Source organism: Argiope bruennichi, chromosome X1 (genome assembly GCF_947563725.1).
Source record: "Argiope bruennichi chromosome X1, qqArgBrue1.1, whole genome shotgun sequence".
In the NCBI taxonomy this organism is placed as follows: Eukaryota; Metazoa; Arthropoda; class Arachnida; order Araneae; family Araneidae; genus Argiope; species Argiope bruennichi.
The window spans coordinates 45765990-45787365 of record NC_079162.1 but is presented as its reverse complement, the minus strand read 5'-3'; the positions used below and the strand labels follow the sequence as shown (position 1 = coordinate 45787365).

The 21376-nt window shown below is 29.1% G+C and overlaps 1 protein-coding gene across 8 annotated transcripts in view; it reads right to left on the bottom strand.

Moving 5' to 3' along the window:
• The window catches only part of LOC129958077 (mitochondrial sodium/calcium exchanger protein-like), a 96482-nt gene that overhangs the window by 47258 nt on the left and 27848 nt on the right, over positions 1–21376 (bottom strand). For all 8 annotated transcript variants that reach the window (XM_056070248.1, XM_056070255.1, XM_056070254.1 and 5 more), the window contains exons 4-5: positions 2595–2647; positions 764–821 (exon numbers count right to left, since the gene is read on the bottom strand). In XM_056070248.1, the coding sequence (XP_055926223.1) occupies positions 764–821; positions 2595–2647 (111 nt within the window). The remainder of the gene's footprint in view (positions 1–763; positions 822–2594; positions 2648–21376) is intronic.

Here is a 21376-nt window from a genome sequence, read left to right as displayed (position 1 = left end):
TTTGTTTAAAATTATCAAATGAAAATTTTTTGACCAATTCAGTTCAATAACATTCAATTTATTTAAATTGGAAAGCAATTATTTAGATAAAATGTTGGGAAAATTAAATAGAAAAAGAGCCTTTCATTGCCCAAAATCCTTAATAACTAATTATTATTGTAGATGAAATTTTTCTAAAAATATCATTGAAACAGATACGAAATTTGATATTAACTAGCAATAACTAATAGATATTAATTAATTGTCAACAACCACCCAAAATCTTTTTTGTTCGTTGAGGATACATGCAAATAAGTATAATCTAATTTTAGAGGAAATGAAATTACGTTGCACATAGAGATGTTGAGTAACTCTTCTATAGAACAAGGAAGCATTTGAAACATTATTTAATGAAAGAAGTGGGATGAAAAAATATCGTGAAAAAGTAGACTTTTTATTTGGAACAAAAGAGTGGTAACATTTTTTTAACACAATAGAAGGTATTCTAAGCCAATACCAACGGTCATTTATCAGTAAGATTTTAAATTTAAGCTCCAAAAAATTAAATATCGTATTTTCAAGTATTTATTCTGTGTTGATTTTTATTTACTACTAATGAATTTCATAAAAAGAAAAGTTTTATTCCATAATTGTGTGAAATAAAATTTTCTATAATCTAATTTTAAATTCATTAAAACTAGATTTTTATCTTATTCTGTCGATGGATGAACGCTGTAATATATAAATAGTAAAACAAACAAAGAATTTTTAATAAAAAGGATACAGCTATATTCTGAGAGAGATGCAATGTCTTTGTAATAACAACAAGGGACGGACACAAGCTAGAAAGAAGAAAGGAACAATTATTTATTTAATTATTTAAAATAAATTTACTATAAACCATTTTCCGAGGTAATATTTTAATAAGACAGTGGCTCAGCATTTTAGAATCGCATTAATTTCTGCTATTTTAAACGATACGAATTAACTTTTATTCCTTCCTTTAATATAATATATAACAGTTTTGCTGAATAAATTAATAAAATTACCATAAAGTTTCCTTTTATGAAAACAGATAATAAAATAATAAAATTTAAAAAAAATTAAGTATAAAATTTTCAGCTTTTTGGCTGAAGCATATCTAGAAATAATTGATTAAAAACTTAGAAATCTTACTTAGCAACAAGAAATTTTTTTAAAAATGTATAATGACATTTTCCATTTTAAAGAACCTAAAGAAATTAATATTTCACTATCTTTACAGTGCTTTAGTAAATAGATCACGAACAAATTTTTTGTGCACAAAATTATTTTTTTATTTATTCGCGAATAATTTACATTCAGATCTATTAACACAACTTACTAAAGATGATTCCTTATTTTTTCTTATGCAGTAAAGGAAAATTAACGGTTTCACTATTAGATTTTGAAATAAGATAGTTTAATAGATTTATTAAAATATTTTTCTTATTTAATTCTTGCAACTCTTAAATAAGCCATTATCCTTTCCCATAAAACTTTGTCTAGTTTTTTCGCAAAATAATTAAGTGAATTTTCAGTGTTGATAGGTAAGCCCATTTTTAATTTAAAGATAAAAGGCGATTGGTCGCCTTTTATTTTTTTAAACTTTAACTTTTATAACAATAAAACTGATTGTTTATGTATGTGAAATTGATATTTCATCCATTGAAATCAGTACTGTTTTCTTAAAACACCCCGATATTAAATGAGATGTTTTAATTTTATAAACTCTACAACGAAATTCGTGTTGGTAATATATCATTGCAAAAGCTTTAAAAACTGTGTTTATTGCTGCAAATCCATTATCCGTACTTATTTCTTAAGAATAAAAAGTAGTGGTAGAATAATGTTATCAAGACAAAAGTAGGAAATTTCAGTGTAGATAGTAGTAGTAAAGTAGCAATTATCAGTGTAGTTAGGTAAGCCAATTTCTCTTACTCAATGGAGTGACTGTTTTTTATTATTTTAACTTTTATAATGATGAAATTGATTGTTTATGTATGTGAAATTGATATTTCATTCACTAAAATCTACACTTGCTTTTTAAAATATCCCATTTAATATTGGGATGTTTTAATTTGATAAACTTTACAACTATATTCTTGTAGGTAATAGATCATTTTGAAATTCTTAAAAACTATGTTTATCACTGCCTATACTTTATCCGCAATTATTTCTTCAGAATAAAAAGTAGTGGTTGAATGTTATCAAGACAAAAGTGGGAGATTTCTAAAAAATCCGGGAAGCAAAACTCGCTTCCAAACTTATTTTATCCAGCAAGATAAATGAAACATACAACGTTACAATGAATGCATGTTTCCCGTGAGTAGTTTTGTTATTGTTAATATTTTCAATTCTACATTAGTTATAAAATTTACCTTTGTTACAAGAACAAAGGAAATTTTTTAAAGATAATTCAACAGTACAGTTCTTGCACTACAAATATTAAAAGAAATGGACATGATAAAATTATTTCTGCACACCTGTTCAATAAATTGAATTCATATGTTCTCCAAAGAAAGTATCTTAAATTGTCTGCAAAATATTTGGAAAAAGAATACAGATAATTAAGTCACGACAGCCACAATACTTACAAATCATCAGCTGTCACTCCTAATCCTATGAAGAGCAGAAGAAGCCAAATTACCTGAAAACAAAGAAGAATTCAGATTTTCATATAATTGAAAAAATCTACTAAGATAAACAATGAAGATATAAACAAAGAAAAAATTACCTTCATACAAATTGAAAGAGGGAACACATGAATTCACTTTAAATTGAAAACGTTACCAGAGCGAAAAGTAGTGAATTTGCTTTTAACAAGCCAGATTTAATATTATATATAGTTTAATTAAAAATTAAGTTGATTATGACTTTAAATTAAAATTTTAAAATTACTTACATATAGCTTCGATAAACGATTGCATAAAACAATAATCAAATACAAAATATTCACTTCATTTCTCATAATCATAATAGAAAAACAAAAGATACTAATATCTGTCTGTATTTCCCATGAACACATTCGAAACGCCAAATAGTACTGACGTAAAATTAGCTCTAGTCATTCTAGTTTTCTTTCTTGATCAACTTAGTGGTTCTTTTCATTTTCTATATTTAGTTATTTTTATAAACATAAAGGAAATGTACGAATGCTTCTTGCATAGTCAACTACATGTGGGAATATTCTGGACGAATCGAAATTATAAATCTTCGCCGATAACCAGTGAGAGACGAAAATACTATTTATAGTCAAATCTTGAAATAAATTTGTATTAGCAAGAATAAACAGTTGGACTTAAAACGAATATAGTAACAAGTGAATAAAAATGATACGAATGATTTCGATATAAACAAAAATAATAATACATATATTTTGAGAATTAATAATGCTAAAGAATTTAAAATAAAATTACAGAAGAAAACACGAAACAAAAAATAAACAATTATATCAATCAGCAAAACAATGTTCATGGCATTACAAACGATACGACGTGACATGGCAACGATACGACGTGAAGTAGATTGAAAATTTGAACGGGGCGGGTCATTTTGCATTTACCTCGTGAGTATGAACTGATCTCATTATTTATAAATATTATTTCACATTCATGAATGAAGATCGGAAAATAAAAAAAAAGATATAACGGATGGAAATAGCCTTGAGACAATTACTTTTGTTTCAAAAGGAGTTTTTTTCAGAGGAGTTCGATACTTAGTTTATTTTGTGGGCAGCTGTACTTTTAAAATATACTTTTAAATAATATACTTTTGTATATAAATACATTAAACATGTTAAGTTTACCGAAACACATTTGATATACTAATACACTGTGTTAGCCACTTTTGGTGATAAATTGTTCATCCACCATTAATTTAGACACGTTAAATAATTTTGATGAGCTACATCATATCATAACAAAAGGGAGCACAATTTTAAATTATACTTCACAATAAAAATAGGGCATTCTGATTGGTTAACTAAGAAATTATTGAATAAAAGTGGAAAATTATTCTATTTATTGAAAGTGAGTAAAGTTTTTGTGATGTCTCTCGAAAATGGAGAGTGGCATTTGGCTGGAAATCGTTGATTACGTATATAGATGTCAGGAAATTTTATTGTCAGAAATAAAAATTGGCAAAAATGATAGAGTAGCTTAGGCTGGGGGACTTTGCCAAATTCCCCCTCCCCTCTCATACTGATTGTATAACGTAATAATGTTTTGAGATTTCTCTTAAACATGGGAAGTGATGGTTGTAAACAGGAATTTATTGATGAGATATTTAAAATTTATGAGCTTCCATATAAACAAAATTGGCGAAATTGGATCAGCGACTAAGATTGGGTAACTGTTTCTTTGGTTTTGCAATTATATATATATATATATATATATATAAAGAGAGAGAGAGAGAGAGAGAGAGAAATAAAGAAACAGATTCTAATGTAATAGATTTTAAAACAGTTTTTCTCACATAAATCCAATTACAAACATAGTAAAAAGTTTGCAATATAAAAAAAAAATTTAAAAAAATCTTCTACTGCTTTGAAAAGTGCTAATTAGAGTAAGTTATTCATGTTTCAACATAATTAATACTTCCAGAAAATCTGCATTCTTTTTAAAGGTATACAGTCAATTAGCAAAAACACCCATGATTTCCTATAAATAATTACAAACATTTGAAAGAAGAAATTTTTCAAACAGATGTGAGAATTTTTTTAAAGAATCGAAAGAGACATATCAATTAGGTTGTTTATTTCAGAAGAGAAATGAAAAGCAAACAGCTTAGACATAGATTTTTGTAAAGAACTCAAAAAGCTTATGTACTTAGAGCAGATTACTATATCATTCATTCTTCTCGAGTCATCATTAATAATCATTGTAATCAATTTGTTTCCTAAAATGTTTGCTTTAAACAACAGACAAAATAATTTAGACCAAAACAAAATAATTAAAATTTTGAAAGGCTGACAAAATCATTCAAATGAAGAAACCTGAGTTTTGAAAGAATCGATTCAAACTATTCAAAGGTTTGGATTCCTTGGCTTTAAATTTTTTTGTTTGCAGTTATCCTGAAATTTCATCAAATTGAAGTCCTTTGTAATCATTAGGATAGGAAACTATTTTGTTTAATAATTCTCTCGTGAATTCAGTAAATGCTTGATGGTATGTTTGAAATAAAATTTTGAAATTTCGTAATAAACAGATTGTTTTATAAAGAATGTTTCAAAGAATTTAATGAAACAAACAATAGGTCGCATGACAAACATGAAACTGAACTGAATATGAAAAGTTGGAACGAAGCTAATGAATACAATTGAAATTTTCCCTCGATCCAAATTATGAGGTCAAACTTTTAAACAATTGATTTCATTTTCCCATACAAAGTATTACGTTAACATTGTAATCTATTGCAGAAATAAAACTTTCAAATTTAGACAGATGTTTCCCTCGTGTTTGTTTTTCGCCTTTATAATAATGATAATCTTCCAGACGTAAGAGACAGATTTTATTGCTCTTCGTAAATAGCATTCAGATTTTACATATTCAATATTTTAATTTAGAATCGTAAGCTTTTTTCTTTTCGTAATAAACCAGTAACTTATCAGAGAATTTTGTTGATATTTTGTTGTTTTGATGCGTCACAAATGCAGATATATACAGCTGATAATGATTCATTTATTTATTTTTTTATTTTTGTAGATGTTAAAAATTGCAGCGATAAATTATTAAATCATCTACATATAATGACTGATTTCCACAGAAATATCTATAAAAGTCTTTATTATTTTCCAGATTGAAACAAGTATATTATATATTCACATTTTTATACACTTTCATTTAACATCACTGGTTTCATGTTTGTAAAAATAGAATTTTGAAATCAATTTCTTTAATTACTTCTTAATGTGCTAGAGATTCGAAATTTTTTGCACAAATGTCCACAAAATTTCGATTGCAATACACTTTTTAAGCATTTTCAACATTTAATAAGCATTTAATCAACTAATCTAATTAAATTTGATTCCATACATTTGGCGCCATCTGCTTGCGAATTTGAGAAAAATTCTGAATAAGTTAATCGAATCTACTTATTATTTGTAATAATAAGTAGATAATCAATATTATTAGTATTAAATCAAATATTAAGAAGTAAAAAATAATAAGAAATAATTGAAATAAAAACAATTCTACTTTTTAGTACATTAGTAAAAGTGAGTTTAAAAAATCGTTTTTATTAACTTTATTCCAATTATTTTTTGCACGACAATCAGACATTTTAAAATAAAATTACAGGATGTCCAAAAATGCATGCTCACTTACAATAATTATTACATAAAAATTAATAACATACATATACTTCAGTAAAAGGATTAAAATAAATTGCGGACAAGCATCAGAAAAATATTAAGCTATAAAGTATGAAAGTTTCGAATTTCTACCAAAGCTGAAATGTGATATAAAACGGAGTACGAGACGCATATGTGCATAAATGAATAAAGATAATATTGTTTAGAACTTTTTATTCGAGGCTCTTCAGATCATCAAAATGAACGCCAGTAAATAATATCCTCAACTTAACATTCTTTGGTTTTTTTTTTTTTTAGTATTTTATCTTATATAAGAAATGAAAGAGCAGCCCTAGAGACAACACAAAAAGGCCGGAAGATCAGCTTCAGAAATAATAATTTTACTGACACAGCGGAATAAAGGTACAGCTGAAGTTTAAAGTATTTTAGCTGTAAAATAAATTCCGCCAATATCATCTTGGCGATATTCTGAAAGGTCATAAGGTTATGACTTGTATTTGTTTCAAATATAACCTATTATTTTAAAAAACAAGAATCACGAATTTTTTAACAAATATTTTACGTTAGGAAGTAAAAATAAAACACTCGCTGAGTATCCAAAATCTATGATTTAATTTTCTGTTTATATTCTGTTTAAACAGATTTAAATGTTTATTTCCAAAATTATTGAGTAAAAAATTAATCAGATAACATTTTTTAATTATTTCTCTATGTTATAAAGGGCTTTTTTAAAGGCTAAAAAATACTTTACAGTCTAGAGACACATCCGCATAATTAAACGAACTTTTTTTAGGAATACCAAATTATAAAAAAGTAATATTTTCTCTGTTTGACACTGAATTGAAAGAATATAAATTGTATCAATTCTTCTTAATATTTAAAAGGCCAATAAAAATTATAATGTGATTTTTCTAAACATAAGCAATGTTGTTCGAAGAAATTTTGTAGGCTTTTTTTTTGTTAAAAAAACATTAATTGAAAACTGTTTTAAATATCTCGGAATTTTTCTTTTTCTTTATCAGAATGTTCTATTTTAGGTAGAGCTTGAGTTCAAAGAACTACTAATAGTGATCAGGATATAAAATGAAAAAAAAAAAAAAAAAAATCTATCATCCGGACGTTTTTAAAACACTGCCTTGCCAGCGTCCTGGCCTAGAGGTAGCGCGTCTTCCCCGTGACCTGAAAGTTCCGGGTTTTAGTCCCGGTTCGGGCATGGTTATTATTTGCCTTGTGTTCTATACGTGAGGTATTTGAAAGAACCCCCTGTAAAAAGGGGTTGTGCAAGTGAGTGTCATCTTCATATGAGCTGAAGTCAGACTTCTGCCCTCGGGTGCTCAGGGGTCCTTACCCTCAGAAGCTACTTTACCACTCTTTCCCCGATCTCTTGGACTTGGATTGAATTGGAGTTCAATCCAAGGGGGATAAGCAACAACAGCATTTCCGTAAATTCTGTTTAGATTCTAGACAATCTCTTTTGTACCACGAGCATTAAAACCGAGACCATAAATTTTTTCAAATTGAAAAGATTTAATGAAATAGTTAATTTTTTTTCATGCGTACCGATTTGATCTAGTCGATTAGTGTTATATTTTCAACTAAATGAGAACTTTAGAGGACAGATTTTGGCATTTTGAAGTATGGTCAACAGAAGAGAATGTAATATGCGTCACTAGATCTCTCTCCAGATATCCACATCTGACGAATCAGTGAACAATTAGGTTTAACTCAGGGGACATTTGATCATTAACACCAGATTCTCTGGTTTTGAAATCAAGACTCCAAATAACCCACCGCATCCTTTAATACGAGCTTTTGGTAAAATGACTTTATTGCTATGTTGTTCATTTTTAATTATTGAGAATATTATTAATTCTGTACTAATGGTAGGAATTTCCGTACAATTAAACATATGAAATCTAATGATGTTGATTAATCCCACCATTAAGCACTTCAGAAATGAGGATGAGAAGCTTCCGGTATGGTGGTTGGTTCTTGCCACCCTGGTGGGCATGAAAATGGAGGGATAAGACTACTCCTATCAATGGCGGGACGTATTTTATCGGAAAGGGTTGTACGTAGGCCGATGATGGTCTTTAGGACTCAACCATAGTTCCCGCCAGTGTTGCCGTCGCGGCAGTCCGGTCATTCTTTATTTTTCCATGTGTCTTAGGGCGGGTCGAAATAGTTAATTTATGATTATGATAACGATACTAATTACGATTACTATTCAGAGATAAAATATTTATATTTCACTTCAGAATTTGATTAATGATTGCATGTATCATATTGAATTTTCATCGAGTTTAAAAATTATTATGCATAGTTATATGAATTATTTTCTTGTAAAATTACAAATCTGAAAATAATATATAAGTTTGTGTCGTATTTTAATGTCTTGCATATACAATTATACAAAATTTTATTTTCCTAATCTTCCTAAAGGCTTCCCTTTCCATTTAATTTCGGATCACTGCTTTGATTAAAAATTTCATATTTATATACATTTGCGAACGCCCATTTGAACTTGCATGGTATTTTTTATCGCAATTTATATATAAAAAAAATTCAGTTCCTTTCAAAGCAATGTACATTGTCGGGGACATAAATGTACAAGTTTTACAATTTAAATTATAATCCATTATATTTTGAAAATAAACTTATTTGTTCACACTCTATTGTAACTTAAATAAATCCTAGTCTCGATGATAAAGCAACAACGTAAATCACTTTTTTTATTTTAAATAAACTATTTTTCATAAGTTAAAATGGAGTCCTAATGTCTGGATATATGATGACGAAAAGCCTTTTCTTTTGATCGAGATCTTAGAAAGAACCATCTGCTTAAAAAATGCTACTTTTTGTGATGATTCATCTTTGGAGAGAATATTCAGTTATGTTAATGGATTTTTCCATTGTACATTTTTGAATTAGAATTCATAAGTCATGGCCGTCACGGAAGCCGCATTCAAAATCATATGATATCCTAGTGTATGATTTGCTTCCGTTTTTTCTCTCTCTGTCTTTTTTTTTTTTTTTTTTTTTTTTGTAACTTTGATGACAATGCAGTAAAAAAAACGTGTTATTTGGATAATCATATTTATTATGCAATAAAGAAGATAGAAAAGTGGATATTAAGCGATTTGTAAGAAGTCGATATAGAAATGTTGTCCCTGTTATAGATTTTGCGCAAAGGAGATATGGATTAATTACCATTGAAGAATCGCTGAAAAGTACTTAATTACTACAGAATTATTAATTGCCATTAAAAATTAATTGCTGTTGTAAAAATACAAAAAAATCTTTAAGCATAATATAATTAAGAGGCTAAAACCTATGACTTATCATCAGAACGACTTATTAATGTGACTGTTCAGCGATCGAAAGAAGATTGAAATTCGAATTGTAGCTTATCTGATTGGTTTAGATAAATACAAAATCAAATGAAAAAAGAAAACCAAATGCCATCTGCCTTTGAAAACTTAGCATTTCGGAGATTTCTTGAGAAGTATTAAGCCTACAATAAACTTTAGATTCGAGAGCATCTGTCAACTGTTATGCTATTTCCCCATTTGGTAACTGAATGGATATAACTGATAAAACACAAACTATCATCTTTCTATTTGACACAAAAAAAATCATTAAAATTTGAGTAAAAATTTCCTTTTAATTGCATTTCCAGATTCATATATCTCATCACATGTTAAATTCAGGCGATCAGTTTCTTTTTATTTTTTTTATTTTATTATAATTTTCGAATATAAGCAACAACCATTTTACAAGTATCTAGGCTTTGGTCTCTATCCTGAAGAACCGCAAATTGGAGACCCTATTGACGATGATCCGCCGTTTATATGGTTCAACTCGATGATAAAGCTTTAAAGCTGTCCAACTATTTCAAGGAATGAGCCCATTTGACATCCAAAAGTTGGCTTATGATTCCCTTCAAGCTAACTAAGTAAAAACTAATTTTAATAAATTGATAAAAACAGCTAGAAAGAATTTTTTTACTATAACTTCTTAAACGCAGTCTGTCCATATTAATAAGAAAACCCAAGCCGACAAGTATAAACTTTTCAGCTGCTTTTAACAAAAGGAAATAACTTATACTTAAAAATGACAATTGCTACTATTTTAACAACTTTAAAAATTTACAAGTAGTTTTTGAAAAATACATATGTATCTAAAAACAAATCTACAATGTTGACAAAACCGAAATAAAAATTGTGCAAAAACCAACAAAAATACTGGGACAAAAAGAAATGAAAAAAAAAATTATCTACTTTATTATTCTGGGAAAGAAGAAAAACGTCACAGTGGTTAGTACTTTCATTGCACATGGAACCAATCTGGAGCTGGCGATGAGATTAATAGCTCTATTTGTTTTAATGGGACTAATAAGGATTGTTGCGGCTGGAATAGCTATGTGAATTTTAGCTTCGCTATCTTAAATTAGTTTAATATTGTTCATTATTTTAATAATTATCCTGAGAAGATAAAAACGGCACAGTGGTTTTACTTTCATTGTAAAGGGAACCTGGTGCTGGTGACAAGTTTAATAACTGAATTTACTACAATGGGACTAACAAGGATTGTTTCTGCTGTGATAGCTATGCGAATTTTAGCTTCGTTTAAATTTGTTTAGTACTGTTCATTATTTTAATGATTTGTTCAATATTTCAACAAAATATAGATATTAGATAAAGTTGTATTAATGTTCATTTTTGCTTACAGAGTTTTTAAAAAGCAAAAATGTTTTTACTCCTTATTCATAAAATTTAAGCCCAAAGGTCATATGCGCGGTATTCTCTCACTTATTCAAGAAATTATCCTCATAATATATTACCCTCATATGTATATCATAATAATTACCCTCATGATACCGCTCATATGAAGTTTTTAGAAAGTTAATTATTTTTAAAAAAGTTAATTAGTTGTAAATAGAAGTCACTTTCCACTTAATAATTGCACTTAATGGATATTGAAAGCTGGCTAGTGTAAAAGTGTTGTTAAATTTATTTTTGTGAAACTCCCTTAGATTCATCCACATATGGGCAAAATATTCTCACGTTGGTATGAGAGAGATAATTTCAAATGCCACATGCCAACGTGAGGATATTTGGAATTACCTCTCTCATAATCTGGATATGTCTCAAAAATAGAAAATCCCACCTTAATAGATACTAAGCAGCTTCAAAATAGAATTGTTCATACAACAATCCATTCAAAATTATCTATTATTTGCAAGATTCTATCATAGTAGTTGTCAAATAACTTCGAAACAAAACGTTCACGTAAGAAATCAAATCGGAATGTACGATATTAGGTTATCATCATGATCTAAATTAACTGATAATTGATTAAATACCTCAATAAGTAACTTAAAAATATATATAACGTAAATAAATATAACATAAATGTAACAAATCATCTCAGGAAATTTAAAATAGAGAAATAATTTATAATGCAAAAAACTGTGCAAACTCTTCAAGCAAATGAAGGGCATTAGCTAGCAATTAATTATTTGTAATCTTAATATAAAGAGTGGTCTCTCCGAAAGTCTCTAATGAAAGTGATATCCCTTCTCTCCTCCCCCGTATATAATTGTGAACCTTGGGCAAAGCCAAAAATACCACAAGTGCTCAGAATTTTAGTTTCAATCCCGCATATGAGAGTCGTGTTGCTTTGCATTATAGTAAAGAAAACCGGTACTTATGTGCTAATTGCATGGTACTAGAGAACAATATTTAGGATATATATAACACTGGAGTGAATCTGGCGAGTGATCTTTAGTGATTAATCACTGGCATTTATTTAATACACGAGTACTAGAAAATCGAATATGTATTTCGGATGTCTTTCTTCCGATCGAAACTGAAATTTAACATAGAACTACAATTGTATACGCATACTAAGTTTTATTTATTTAAATCGTCGAGTTTATATGTATGCGAAAGTACAAGACAACAGAACGTCAATCCTTTGACAGATTTGATTCAAAATCTAATAAGAATACATTTTAGATGCTAAACATGTGCACCAATTTTTATATATCAAGCTTTTACATTTTGTAATTATCGTGTTCACTTTTACTCGGACAGCCGGACAGACAGACTCTCTCCGCATAGATTTCGTTCAAAATTCGATAAAAATTTACAAATTTAGTGCCAAGTCCATACCAAACTTCATTAATCCAACTCAAAGTATTTTTGAATTTTCGTGTTCACAGGCAGACAAACAGACAAATATAACTCCAAAAATGTATTTTTCATACTCAGGTGTGTCTGAAACTTGGAGACTCGTCTAAAATACTATTTCGAATTCTTTGACGATTATAATACTTTCATTTTGTATACTTCGCATACGAGAAAGTAATAAAGGTCATTATGGCTATTTAGATATGTTCCACATCTCCTCTCAACCAAATTGGACAAACTCGATCAAACTTTGTGCACTCAATATTTAAGGCAAGGGAAAGAATATTGTGTACTTTTAAAGGGTAATATCTAATTAAATAATTAATTAATTGAAATTTTGCTGTTTTCTCGCAATAATTTAATAGCAAATCATACCATGATAAATATTTTTATATCATTTTAAAATTCAAAATTTTACCTTTTCAATGATGCTAGGTCACATTTCAGTGCAATTTTCCCTTCCATTATTTTTTAATAAATTTTTTCGAAATTTAATAAATAATTAAATGGGTGGAGATTATTTTGAAATGAGGAAATTTATAAGTACTTCCTGTAAGCAATGAAGAGACTTTGATCTGCTTAACTTTATTTTCTGATAGTCTTGTTTGGGTTTCGTAAATATCTATGACAACGGTTTTTAATTGGTTTAAAAAAAATCTGCACAATATTTGAAGCAATATTTTTTATTGGTGAAGAACAGGAATGCGTACGAAGAATTGTTGCAGTACACAATAACAAAACCATAAAAAACATTGAGAGAAAACTTTAAAAGTAGACGATTAAGAATTTTATTTATTAAGACAATTATTGATTTGGCTTCTTTGCTTGGAAAAAATTAGCTAGCACGTTTGTTTGGTTCTTTTGGAATTCTCATTTTAATTAAGGAACATTTCAAACACTATAAGGATTTTGGATATCAATATTTTTATAAAAAAAAGTAGTTTTTTACATTAAAAATATGGGATTTAAAAATATTTTAATTCTGACAAAGTCGGGTATAATAGGTAATACTAGACTAAATAAACAAAAGGATGTTTTAGTCTTTTACAATGGGTCATCCCAACAGCCATTAAGCAGGTAAAAAATGTAACCTAACTGTAACAAATCAGAGAATGCGAAATAGGAAAAATATTTATATTTCCAAAAAAAAGTAACTGTTCAAACACTTCAAAGACTCGGAGAATATGACGCAATAGTAAAATAAATAAACAAGTAAATGCCTTAGTTTTTTATAATATATATTACAGCATGTTATATATGAGTAACATATAACACTATATATCTGATAATATTCTTTCGTATAATAATCAATAAAAAAATATTGATTTTCTTTCTGAACATATGAGGTGTAATTTGATTTATTGGCGAGGTTAGTGATCGTTACATATTTTACAACAGTAATAAATTTTATTTTATTGTATTTATGCTGTATTACACATTATTATTAATAAAGATTCAAGCAGAAATTTGACGTTATTCATGGTTAAGTGTGTGATAATAAATAAATTTAATGAGTGAAAAAATTAGCTAAGGGAACCATTATAAAACACAGCTTATTACAAATAAATGCAAGAAGTTTCCAATTGTGCATAGAAATTGAATGCGATAAATACTAAAATTATATCCAAAAATCCCACTTTTTTAAAGGATAATAGTTTGGAAAATCGCATCTTCAAAACCCAGTTCATTAATGTTTCTTCACGCAGGCGCTCTTACATATGATATTTTCAGACGGTCGCTTAATATATTAGTTTTATTACAGAATTCGTAAAATTGCCTTTCTTCATTACATAATAGTCATTGCTGATACATTCTGGACTATGAAGCTGATTACATGATTTTCAATTTTATTTTAAATATATAAATTTTCGTGAAATTATCAACCCTATGGAGAAAAAAATAATGATCGCAGGATAACTGATTTGCTATTTTAAAGTTTGATTAAACCACGGTGGATTCCAGCAAACTTTTGGCTTTATATGGAGATAAAGCATATTATTCTTTTCATTAGAGACGATACAGATAATGCATCAGCATAATTTCTTCTTTGTATGATCTGCTACAACTGTTGTACATTAGAGTTTCATTCCATTGAAGGCAGATAATCTACGAAATTTCAAATCAATTAGATACTTTGGCACCCAAGCGGCTATTTGTTAACTCATGTGTGAAGTTTGGAGCGATTGCTACTGAAAAGCGATTATATAATTAACTTTGAAAGGATGACATGTCTTATCTTCCTGTAACTTGAGAAAATCGGAGAAATTACAAACCTTTTAGTTTCTTTATCAAAATCCTTTGTTTGTAAGAACAGTTGACATTTTGTTTAGCCGTAATCTAAAGATTCAACTTGGTTATGAACCAAGTCTGACTTTTTATAGTATCGTATGCAAAACATATATTCTTGAAATATTGTAATTGCCAAAAAATGCAGATTTTAATGGATCTTCACAGTTTGGACTTCACTAAATTCAACAAATGGTATTATGGCTGCCTATTATGTCTGCTATCTGAACAAGTTAACATGAATACGGAACGATCAAGACTAACGATATTTGGTATATGGATTTTACATGACGATTATGGGTTTTTTTTTTTTCATTTTGTAAAAATTTTACTAACGAAAAATTTGCCTTCTATTCGTTTGTGTGCATGAAAACACAAAAACTTGGAAATACAATATTCTGTATGTATTAAATATGGTATAATATTTTGTTATCAGATTTGTAGATTCCTATCTAATTTTATACCAAATTTGTCAAAATACCGAACGCTTATCAATCTCTCTAATCTTGTGTATGGAAACGCAACAACTCAAAAAGCTAGATGAATGAGTTTTAGTATATGATTTTTATAACAAAACTGTAGATCTAGTATCGAATTTAGGATTTTTTAAATCACCTAATGAAGAAAAATACTGAACCAAAATGCATACTCGATGTTTTTTACTATAAATTGAGCTTTATTCAAAATGTGTTATATAATGAAAATATACGAGCAAGTCGAAGGGAGAAAAATTTACCTGGTTTGTGTGGATGCTTGAAAAATACAATAAGTTTCTGGATCAGTTGAAAAAAAATGTCATTATGTTAGAAATTTCGAATCATATTCTCTTCTTCAAATAAAAATAGATCCTAGAACATGGCTTCCCATTACATGGTTAAGTTTATTGCAAAATATTTAATGGGAAAACACGGGAAAGTGGAGAGAATAACAATCCAACCAGCTTTTGTGGAGGCTTGAAACATGCTTATCGATCAGTTAAAAAATATGATTATATTACATAATTCAAATCATATTCTCTTCAAATAAAAAAAGATCTTAATCATTAATGCTTTAATGAAAGAAGCAGAAAACATTATTCTAAAGGATAAAATCAATAATTTCAAATATCATTCTTAAATTATGTTTTGTGAAACAGTATTGAAAGTCATTTGGTCTTGATTCGTACTAAATTTAATGACCCATAAATGTGGATTGTGAAACTACAACTCTCATAGGTGACGCATATATTATCAGAAATCGATAACTTCGGTGTACCCTCGCACATCTTTAACAATAACTGGTATACGATTAGTGAAGATACGCAAAATTATCATTCAATGACACTCAAGTAGTCCTTCGTGATAAAAAGATTTTATCTCTTTTTTTTTTTTTTTTTTCCTTCTCCAACATACTATGATCACTCATAAAATAAGTGTCATTTTAAGTACAGTAGTAAACAATATAAGCAAAAAATATTTCGATACTTCTTTCTTCTTTCATGAAATATTAGCGTTCAGCGCTTTGTGAATTTTGTTATTAATGTCTGAATCAATTATATATTTGAGAAATCATTTTGAAATCTTTTTTTTCAATAAATAGTACAGCAGCTATCTTCACTTTTTTTTTATCGACCATATCCGTTTTCACCGCAAACCAGAGGCTGCCTTGTGTACAAGTGATGTGTCAGCATTAGTGAATGGATTTTTGGTTCCCTTGTATTGTAGAAATTCAGAAATGCGTGACCAAATTTGTTAAAGGATACCGTAATGGGATTTTTTCTGGGGGCATTATGTATCAAGTACATGCACAGGTACAAATTTCAAAATGATACCTGCATAAAATTTCTTGCCACAGACGCCACGGTGAAATGAGAATTTTCTTCAATGATTGGTCTAATCAATAAATAAGCAGGGCCACATTAAATGACCCCTTCTATTAATTTGGTTGTGAGCGATATCGTTGTATAGGTGCATTATTATGGGTTTTATTCACCTGAGGGTGATAAAGCCTCAACTTAAATATGAATATTAGATACATCGATTCCATATAGTAATGCTATATGGACTATATTATGCGATTTGGTCTCTTATGAAGATATTTTTCTTCCCTTTTAATGACATGGAGGCCTAAAATTTGGTTTTATTGACGACATTTTTTATGTAAATTGAGTAAGAAATGTAGCATTTAATTTTTGCAAGAACTTCTCATTTTTTATTCAGAAATTAAATAGAATGAGTTGACTGCTGTTGAGTAGAATAGCTTAAGATCATGAAGAACTAAATGATCAGATCATGATCAGAAGAACTAAATTTTGAATTGAATACTGTAAATTGAATTGCAGCTGTAAATAATGAATTGCAATTACATTGTATATAATGACTATACACTGCTAAAAAAATTAAAGGATTCTATTATCTCCGCAACCACATTTCTCATATATCCCGTAAATTCTGTTTAAAAACTGTTGAATTCTTGTGCATTGCTTCAAACACATTGGAAGAAAGAAATTCTTGTGGAAAAACAGCATTAAGACCACCAAAATGCATAAATTTTGAATTCAAGGAAATCATCGGCAGATCAAGAATCCCAGATAATACTGCCTGCGTGGTACAACATTGGAATTATCGGAATACTTTTTACAAAATGATTTCGGGAGGCGGGAGGGGGTCTTTACTGTAAGATATCGCGTTTGGGATATCATAAAGCGGTATCAAATTTCACTTCTCAGACGAGAGAAGATTCTGCATAGAGTCAGTTAATTGCCGCATCCTCTTTTAAGAAGAACTCGATATAAGAAATAATACTAATTTTGTATGCAAAAAAAAAAAAAAAAAAAAAAAAAAAATCGAGACTGACTGTTTAGTCAGCAACAAGTTCAAGTAGATGTACACATTGTATCTAATCCAAAATGGTTACTTGAATAGATGCTTCAAGAAAGCTATTTTCAAAAATTTTATTTTATGTATGCTGTAGTCATCGGTAGTTCGTTCTTCCTTATGGTTAAAACCGCTCGATGTCATGAAGCTCATCTATTGAAAGACTGTCTTCTGAAGTAGTTAACCGAGATTGTGGAATGGCTAGCATGCTCACTTTACCCGAATCCAAAAGTACATGTACTGGACATTATAAAGATCGCTACTCGGTAATTTCCCTCTCTGACAGTTTGAGAACTATAGCTTATTCTTGCGGAAAATGGTAAAGATTGCTGAGTTAATTCCAAACTAAAATGTTCTTCGGTCGTTTCAGCTTTTTGATGATATCGTACGCTTTTTTAACCACAGGTCATTGAAAATCCCTCCCTCCCCTCCCCAAAAAAACCCCACAATTTATTTAAATGATAATTTTCAAAGTACTAAACCTTTTGTAATTTCTAAAAGTGCTTGAGGCATCCTTTTGTCTATTAAACAGGATAAAATTAATTTCTAGGACAATTTTTCTACTGCCAAACGTTTATACAGAGAAGGATTAGAAGGAGTCTTAATCTTTGAGAAAAATTAGAATGCATACCATTCATAATTATCCATTTTTATTTTTCTCAAAATCGATGACTGAAATATATATAATTCTTCAGAAAAGAGTGTAATTCTTTGACTTTTTAGCAGTATATTATTCAGACCATTAATGCCTTAATAGTTAAGGCATTGCATGGCGCGGCTAAGAAGCATGAAATAGTGGAAAAGGTTATGGATTCTAACTTCTATTATTCAAAAACTGTTGGGTTAGCATTTACTATAACAACAAAATGTTCGCGCCGAGGAAGTGACTGCTGGAGATTTCTCTCGTTTCTCTTTGAGTGAGAGACCAAAATGGACCAATTCCCACTGAAATTTCCTTACATAATAGCTAAATTAAAGTTCTAAGTTAGGTTTCGTTTATCAATGAAATATGCCTCACTTAATCTGTTTTTGACTCATAAAATTATCTAGATGTTCTATATTAAGAAGGATAAAAAACGTTAAACACCACATATTATCACGAATTTTAGACCAGTCTGTTATATCCTATTAAATACGTATCATTAATATCTAGGTAAATGAGTTATAAAAAAAAAAGAACTTGGTTTATCTCTAAAAATAAAATATCTGTCAATTTTTTTTCTGAACAGAAAAACAATTCTAAATGCTATGAAAAAGGGGGATGCATATTTGAAAAATAAAGTTTTTAAAAAATTCAAATTTTATATAAAATTTACTGCTTCGAGTAAAAACTTTCGTCTAATGTAGTATTTTATATTATATAGGTCAAAAGCTACTGAATATGTTTAAAATTTATATTACAGCATGAAAATCTTTTGATTCAGAATTCCACAATTTAACGCAGATTATTTAGCTTGAACTACACTAGAATTCTAAATGATCAACTTGGTTCTGAAACACAAGCAGATGACAAATGCAAAACCTGAACTTCGGCACCCAAACTTCCACACCCAACCACCTAGGAAATGTTTGATTCTAACAGATTTAATATGTGCTAATACCTTATACAAGGGAGAACATTGTGGAACTGGGTCTTAAATCCCCGACTTTGACACCGAGATTCCATTACCATGTCATTGTGGTCCCATGTGTATTATAAGAGAAATACTTTATATTTAATTTATAAATTTTTAATTAACTGAAAATATTTTATTATTATAAACTGAATCATTGAGAATCAAACAGGAATTTACCTGAAAATACAGAACTTTAACCCTAGCGGATTAGACGTGCACAAGGGCAGCATATATAGAAGATCAGTAGCTGAATAGGGTCTTGATCCTACGATCCTCTGATGCCAAAACCGAAACTAATCCCTAGATCACTGATCTTCCCAAAAATCTCTTAAGAAAATTACGTAATCCCTTTTAAAATCTTAGTTATTAATTTTACAAGATTAAATCCGTTCGATCCGTTTCGAAAAAATAATAATAAATTGCAAGAGGACGAATTTCCAGTATTCTTACAAGAATACTGGATAGTTTTACTCCTATTTTGCTACTTGTGACATCGTTTAACTAATGATTCAATTTCAATTCCCAAAGAATGAAGCCCTAAATTGCTTCTTGAGAACACCGTTTTGTGTTTTATAATGAATGCATTTCTTAAGAGGAGAAAACATTGTTACCAGTTCTTAGTTTTCTAAAAAGGCAAAAAGAAATAACACGGAACATTATAAATTCTGGACAGAAGAATTCTTCCTTTCAGCTCAATGTTTAGTTCAATCATCCGCTTAAATCCGTCGCTTTTTACTTTATTTCTAGTAATGTTGTGCTTTATTCCATGACGTTGTCCTTACTATGTGTTTTATAACAAATAAAAATACGAGTTTCGTAACAGGAGACGACATTCTCATGTTTTATTACTACATTTTACTTTTCTAGAAAGGCAAAAGGAAGTACAAATAAACATCCAACATACGAGAATTGAGAAATTCCTCTTTTCAATTCTATAAGCGCTATAGAAACTCGAGAAACATATAAAACCAACATTTTATAGATCATGAAATATTAGATTGTTAAACAGAAATCAATTCAATCGGAATAAAAACAAATCTCAGAAGAGATAAACTTTCTCATTCAGTTAATAGATATTAATAAAATCTGCCATTGACCTTTCTCTGTACGTCATAAAAAAGATTTTTTTACTGAGATGCAATTTCTTCGGCGAGGTAAAAAGATTAATAGCATTTACTTGAAATTACTTTAAAGCTTCACACAGTACGTTATGTGCAAGATTCTTTCTGAAACAGAAAAAAATTGCAATAACCAAAATGTATTTGTAAAGTAATCGGATGTTAATTTCTTATCGAATTCTTGAATTTTTTTGTGTCCTAGCCATATGTCAAATATCGCTGGCTCAATTCTGGTTAAATTCTGCTTTTGTATTTTTAAAAGCCATGATGACTGTCCTTTGTCTACTTGTTATTTTCACTTCTGGCAGTTTTGATAACATCAATGAGAAACACGCTTAAACTAGCGGGAAAATCATACATCGAAACCATATAGTAACTGTCGAAAATGCTGAAAATTAAGGATTGCCATTATTTCCTGGATAAAGCGCTTTAAGCATAACGCCAAGACACAAGCCCAGTCACATGTACACGCAATCAAACATTTCTATTCAAACATTTATTACATGTAATTGGACAAATATTTTCCTTGCATGTTCTTCTATAAATATGTTTCAAAATGAACTTCCAAATATCATAAATAAAAATTTGCATAACTAAGTAAATCTTCTGAAATGATGCTATCGAAAGAGGCACTGTCTTTTAAGTAATCACAAATTTGAACGTTTTGCAACAATAACAGAAACCCCGTACTTTTTTGAAGGCAAAATAAATTATCATATATCCTTAACTTTTTTGTTAACGGAAAATGAAAAAGTTAAAATCGATATCCTTTAATCAGGCATTCTTCATTTCGGCACATTTTTTAATTCGGCGCCGATCTAACACTTCTGGACAAAAAGCTACTCAGCAGCGATGCTGATGCAAACTTTGACCTAATACTGAAGATCCGGATCAAGATTCAAATCTTAACATTGATAGTCACGAATATTATGCTAGATTTGTCAGAAGCTGCATCAAACCAGTCTTTCGTAGGTGCACCCGTGAGAAAGTTGTTGAC